Here is a 6030-nt window from a genome sequence, read left to right as displayed (position 1 = left end):
CTGCCAGGAGGAAAAGGCAGAGCTGGAATGCTCATCCAACAAGACTGTCACTGAGTTGAAGGCAACATGGGAAAGCAAGTGGTCTGAACAGGAGAAGGTCCTCGCCGAACAAAAAACTCTGCAGGAGGACTTAGAGAGGAAGTTGAGCCAAGTCACCCATGAAAAGCAAGACCTGATCTCCGTAGTAAGGGAGAAAAAGAAGGCTCTTGTAGAGAATATGTTTCAGCTGAGCCAAAGAGAAGTAGCCAGCAAACAAAGTGAGGCAGCGTGGAGAAGAAAATATGAATCTCTAGAAGATGGATTGAAAATGGAAATGCAGAGACAAAGACAGCAACTGGAAGACGAGTGGCGCCATAAGGCCAGCCAGATGGAAGAGGAGATAAAGCTCCTGAATGAAGAAAATGCCCAACTTCAGGTACGTCACATCAGCTGATCATTTTGATTTGAATAATAACCTGTTGGATTTTGTTTCAGTTTGTTTCAGATTGAACCTTCGGACGCAGAAAACACTGAATTGTATGTTGTCTGTCTTTTCAGGAGCTGGCCAAGAAAACAGATAAAGAAAAGGCAAGAATGAAAAAGGAGGAAAAGAAGGCGCAGAAAGAAATAGAGAAGAGACTGAAGAGGGAGAGAAAAGAGGAGGAGGAGAGAATGAATAAAGAAAAAGCAGAACATGAGAAAATGGAGAAGGAAAGATTGAAGAAAGCAAAGAAAGAGGAGGAGGAGAGGGAGAAGAAAGAGAAGAAGGAGAGGAAGGAGAGGGAAAAAAGAGAGAAAAAAGAAAAGAATGAGGAGGAGAAGAAGGAGAAGAAGGAGAGGAAGGAGAGAGAAAAAAGAGAGAAGGAAAGGAGAGATGAGTGACATCCTTTCTCCCTTCCTAACCGCCCCCCTTCCCCAACCTCTTCTCTTTCACCCCTACCCGACAAACCATCCCAACCCCTCTACCCCTTTACCCCATAAACCTCTCCCATCTCTTCTCCTCCCGTCCAGACTCTCCCCCGCCTCCCTCTCTCAGGAAATTCTCTCTCTCATCTCGTCTCATCCATCCATCCACCAATTCAGCCTATGTCACCCTCCTTCTCTCCTCTACAAGGGCAACACGGTGGTCCAGTAATTACGTTTGCAGCTTCACAAGAAGAAGAAGCCACTCAGCTTCTTCTTCCTGTGAAGCTTAGTACTGTACTATCAATAAAAAATTAACAGAAAAGGTTTTCAATATCTATCTTATATGACTCTCTGTAAACTGATGATGACTCTTCATTTTCACCCTAACACAATGTAAAAGTAGTTGACACTATAAATTTAGATGACAATGAACTTTTGGTTTTGGTACTTGATTTGCCATTAATGCAGTTGCTCACAAATTTATTTTCCACAGACTGAAGGAAGACATTGTAGTGTCTGGAAATGTTTTTAACTGGTTTGCCTCTTATCTCTCTGACAGAGAGCTCTTTGCCACAAGTAATGATCATTTCTGATAACACTCTTAAATAATTTGTGGGGTTTCCCAGGGATCAGTGTTGGGGCCACTAATTTTTAATGTATATATGTTGTCTCAGAAGTAAACTTTAGGGGTCATGTGGGGTCATCAATTCTGCTTTTTATCATCTCAAAAATATGAAATGAATAAATTGAATACAACAGCTCAACCCTAAATTATTTTTCAAATAATATATTTATTGTTTGTTGCCATGGTGAATACTGTTCAGCCTAGAGTCAACAGTAGCTTGAAACTTATACAGTATCAATGGCTCATGCATACATGCATAACTCCTGTTAAATTGCATATGTTTAATGATAACATTCCTGATACTTGTGTCAAGTGTAATGAGGCAAGAAGGACATTGTACCACTGTGTATGGGAATGTGTGAGAGTGAAATTCTTTTGGCAAGATATTATTAATATGATTGATCAAATGTTATCAAAGACATTACCACTGGATCCTAAGCTTCTCGTTCTGGGTTTATATCCTACCAACCTAAACTTACAAAGTAAAGAGCTTACATTCGTAGACATGCGTATATTACAAGCTAAATGTATAATTGCTATTAATTGGAAAAATGCTGATGGGCCAAGAATCGGAATGTGGATTAAAGAAATGGCATCAAACATGTCAATGGAAAAGATAATGTACATTGTTAGACGTAAACAAAATGTCTTTATATTTGGAGACCTTTTATGTACTTCTTAAGACATGATGTTAATGTCGGTAATCTGCTTCAGCAGGAACAAACTCTGAGGGAGTAAGGTAGCATAACAATCTTGTACACAGACTTGAGGAACACACTTTACTTTATTTATTTGATTTGATTTGATCATTATTATTATTATTATTACTTTTTTTGTTTATTTGTTTGTTTGTATGTATGTATTCAGCTGAAAGGGATGGAGGATCGGGGGGGGGGGCAGGGTGAAAAATGTTTGCTATGTTCTATATAACTGCTACAATTTGATGTGTAATGCAAACTGAAAACCAATAAATATATTACTTACAACAAAAAGTAGACTGCTCCTCTCATATTTCCCACTGAAATGTTATTTTTTTCTCATAATATTAGGAGTTTGTTCTCATAGAGCAATGAACCTTTTCAAAGCAATGATATTATTTCCTCAAAATCTCAAAACTATTATATTATCAAAATATTTTTTTCCCCTCATTGTGTCCCTAATACTCCGTTATCATTCAAAATGCCATGTTGGGCTGCACTTGTGTTTTGTGTGCTTTTATTTTTTAAATCGAAAGCATCCAGTCTTGCATTTTATCATGAGAGGTTTAATCTGACCATGTCACATGACAATAAAAAGGTCTAATGATGACATCACATTCTGAACTCCAGTGATGACGCTGTCATGTGTCCTTTGAGATGTCATACGGAATGTTTACATCGTAAAGGACAGACTCAGCCTGTTGCAACTTGGACTCAAACAGAGAGACATCTCTCAGTACAAACAGAGCGCCCACTGAAGAATCGACAGTTCAAGTAGTACGAAAACTGAACTAGCACATCTCCACAAGCAACAAATATCGCTACACTATTTGTGTTAAAGCGTCATGCAGAAAAGCAACATGTCAAGAGTTGAGGTAAGAATTTTTCAGCAAGAAATGCTTTCAGGCAAACTTTTTTCAATTGCTATCTGCTTCATCTTTTATCTAAAGCTCAGACAAAAATCCTTGTGAATATTTCTTGACACAAGGGATTTTTAATAAACAACTCACGTTGCTAGCCTGATGTTCTACTATACATTTGTGTGTTGAGGATATTTAACTTCACTATTGAGTGAGTGTATTTAAGTGAAATACAGAAACTATATTTTAGTGCACTTTGTCACAAGAATGTGAGTGTTTTGGTCAAGGCTTTGGCACATGCATTTAATGTTTTGAGTGACTAATGGCCATTTGCAGCTTAAATGAAGTGCTGTGCTGTCATGTGATAATTACACTTAATATTTTGATCATTTTAATGGAAAGAGATAATGAAGTGATGGAAGAAAGTGTATCTTGAAAATCATTTCCTTGTAGTTGTTAAGGCTTTAGATAAAATATGAAGACTTGAGAGAAATGCTCCATATACATATACTGTGCAGTGCATGTACATGCTGTTGTGAGAATAATGATTATCATTCAGGGCAGCAAATAAGAACAAGTGTAAAACCATTTCTCACATCCTGTTAGATATATTCAGATATATTTTCACTTACATTTTCGCTTAGGCCAATGAAAGAGATTTTTTTATGGCTACAGTACATTCAACTGTATTGATAAATATAATGATGAAAGACCTCTTGTCTTTTTGTATGTATCCAAAGTAAGGATGGGACAGTATTTTTACCTGCATGTACATTTCTGTCTTTCAGACACCTTTCCAAGTGCTGCACCAAGACTCTGCCAGTGGTCCAGACCATGTCAGCCAAGCTGAAACGGCGGAGCAGAACCAGCACACTCCCGGTAGAGTCCTGCAGGCCCTGCGGCGAGCCCTGTTGGACTCCAAAACAGTAAACCAGCAGTTGGCCGCAGAAAATTCTGCTCTGAAGGAGCAGATGGCCTGCAGAGAGATCGACTGGGAGCAGAAGTATCAGGAACTGCTGGATGAAAAAGCCATTTTGGTGAAGACCGCAAACAAAAATCACCAGCAGTTTGATGATCATTGCAGAAAGATGGACATGAAACTGAGAGGAAAGGAGGAGGAAGTCCACTCCCTTAAGAAAGATCTGCATCACCATAAAGTAGAGATCAGGAGGGTCATCAAGTATTGGCAGCAAGAATATGAAAAGATGACGGCCTTCTGGAAGAGCGAAAATGATAAGATATCAAAAGTCTGCCAGGAGGAAAAGGCAGAGCTGGAATGCTCATCCAACAAGACTGTCACTGAGTTGAAGGCAACATGGGAAAGCAAGTGGTCTCAACAGGAGAAGGTCCTCGCCGAACAAAAAACTCTGCAGGAGGACTTAGAGAGGAAGTTGAGCCAAGTCACCCATGAAAAGCAAGACCTGATCTCAGTAGTAAGGGAGAAAAAGAAGGCTCTTGTAGAGAATATGTTTCAGCTGAGCCAAAGAGAAGTAGCCAGCAAACAAAGTGAGGCAGCGTGGAGAAGAAAATATGAATCTCTAGAAGATGGATTGAAAATGGAAATGCAGAGACAAAGACAGCAACTGGAAGACGAGTGGCGCCATAAGGCCAGCCAGATGGAAGAGGAGATAAAGCTCCTGAATGAAGAAAATGCCCAACTTCAGGTACGTCACATCAGCTGATCATTTTGATTTGAATAATAACCTGTTGGATTTTGTTTCAGTTTGTTTCAGATTGAACCTTCGGACGCAGAAAACACTGAATTGTATGTTGTCTGTCTTTTCAGGAGCTGGCCAAGAAAACAGATAAAGAAAAGGCAAGAATGAAAAAGGAGGAAAAGAAGGCGCAGAAAGAAATAGAGAAGAGACTGAAGAGGGAGAGAAAAGAGGAGGAGGAGAGAATGAAGAAAGAAAAATCAGAACATGAGAAGATGGAGAAGGAAAGATTGAAGAAAGCAAAGAAAGAGGAGGAGGAGAGGGAGAAGAAAGAGAAGAAGGAGAGGAAGGAGAGGGAAAAAAGAGAGAAAAAAGAAAAGAAAGAGGAGGAGAAGAAGGAGAAGAAGGAGAGGAAGGAGAGGGAAAAAAGAGAGAAGGAAAGGAGAGATGAGTGACATCCTTTCTCCCTTCCTAACCGCCCCCCTTCCCCAACCTCTTCTCTTTCACCCCTACCCGACAAACCATCCCAACCCCTCTACCCCTTTACCCCATAAACCTCTCCCATCTCTTCTCCTCCCGTCCAGACTCTCCCCCGCCTCCCTCTCTCAGGAAATTCTCTCTCTCATCTCGTCTCATCCATCCATCCACCAATTCAGCCTATGTCACCCTCCTTCTCTCCTCTACAAGGGCAACACGGTGGTCCAGTAATTACGTTTGCAGCTTCACAAGAAGAAGAAGCCACTCAGCTTCTTCTTCCTGTGAAGCTTAGTACTGTACTATCAATAAAAAATTAACAGAAAAGGTTTTCAATATCTATCTTATATGACTCTCTGTAAACTGATGATGATCATTTTCACCCTAACACAATGTAAAAGTAGTTGACACTATAAATTTAGATGACAATGAAAGTAATGAATGAATAATGATCATTTCTGATAACACTCTTAAATAATTTGTGGGGTTTCCCAGGGATCAGTGTTGGGGCCACTAATTTTTAATGTATATATGTTGTCTCAGAAGTAAACTTTAGGGGTCATGTGGGGTCATCAATTCTGCTTTTTGTCATCTCAAAAATATGAAATGAATAAATTGAATACAACAACTCAACCCTAAATTATTTTTCAAATAATATATTTATTGTTTGTTGCCATGGTGAATACTGTTCAGCCTAGAGTCAACAGTAGCTTGAAACTTATACAGTATAAATGGCTCATGCATACATGCATAACTCCTGTTAAATTGCATATGTTTAATGATAACATTCCTGATACTTGTGTCAAGTGTAATGAGGCAAGAAGGACATTGTA

General features: G+C 39.4%; 2 protein-coding genes across 2 annotated transcripts; both read left to right on the top strand.

The window, feature by feature from the left end:
- Nucleotides 1-286: 286 nt before the first annotated feature.
- LOC137185325 (uncharacterized) lies at nt 287-1211 on the top strand. Its single transcript, XM_067593663.1, has 2 exons — nt 287-415; nt 538-1211. The coding sequence occupies exons 1-2, from the start codon at nt 308-310 to the stop codon at nt 859-861; spliced, it is 432 nt and encodes a 143-aa protein (XP_067449764.1). The 5' UTR covers nt 287-307; the 3' UTR covers nt 862-1211.
- A 1766-nt stretch (nt 1212-2977) lies between these two features.
- LOC137185249 (golgin subfamily A member 6-like protein 22) lies at nt 2978-5528 on the top strand. Its single transcript, XM_067593598.1, has 3 exons — nt 2978-3083; nt 3857-4732; nt 4855-5528. Exons 1-3 carry the CDS (start codon nt 3054-3056, stop codon nt 5176-5178), a joined length of 1230 nt encoding a protein of 409 aa, XP_067449699.1. The 5' UTR covers nt 2978-3053; the 3' UTR covers nt 5179-5528.
- Nucleotides 5529-6030: the final 502 nt, after the last annotated feature.

Source organism: Thunnus thynnus, chromosome 6 (genome assembly GCF_963924715.1).
Source record: "Thunnus thynnus chromosome 6, fThuThy2.1, whole genome shotgun sequence".
Lineage (NCBI taxonomy): Eukaryota > Metazoa > Chordata > Actinopteri > Scombriformes > Scombridae > Thunnus > Thunnus thynnus.
Note: the sequence above shows the minus strand (reverse complement) of the source record. Positions and strands in the feature narration are given on the sequence as shown.

Bases quoted from the DNA above. Each gene is read 5' to 3' on its own strand.
- LOC137185249 (XM_067593598.1), top strand. From the start codon at position 3,054: ATGCAGAAAAGCAACATGTCAAGAGTTGAG. The intron at 3,084-3,856 runs GTAAGAATTTTT...TCTGTCTTTCAG, and splicing joins GCAACATGTCAAGAGTTGAG to ACACCTTTCCAAGTGCTGCA. The intron at 4,733-4,854 runs GTACGTCACATC...CTGTCTTTTCAG, and splicing joins AAGAAAATGCCCAACTTCAG to GAGCTGGCCAAGAAAACAGA.
- LOC137185325 (XM_067593663.1), top strand. From the start codon at position 308: ATGGAAATGCAGAGACAAAGACAGCAACTGGAAGACGAGTGGCGCCAT. The intron at 416-537 runs GTACGTCACATC...CTGTCTTTTCAG, and splicing joins AAGAAAATGCCCAACTTCAG to GAGCTGGCCAAGAAAACAGA.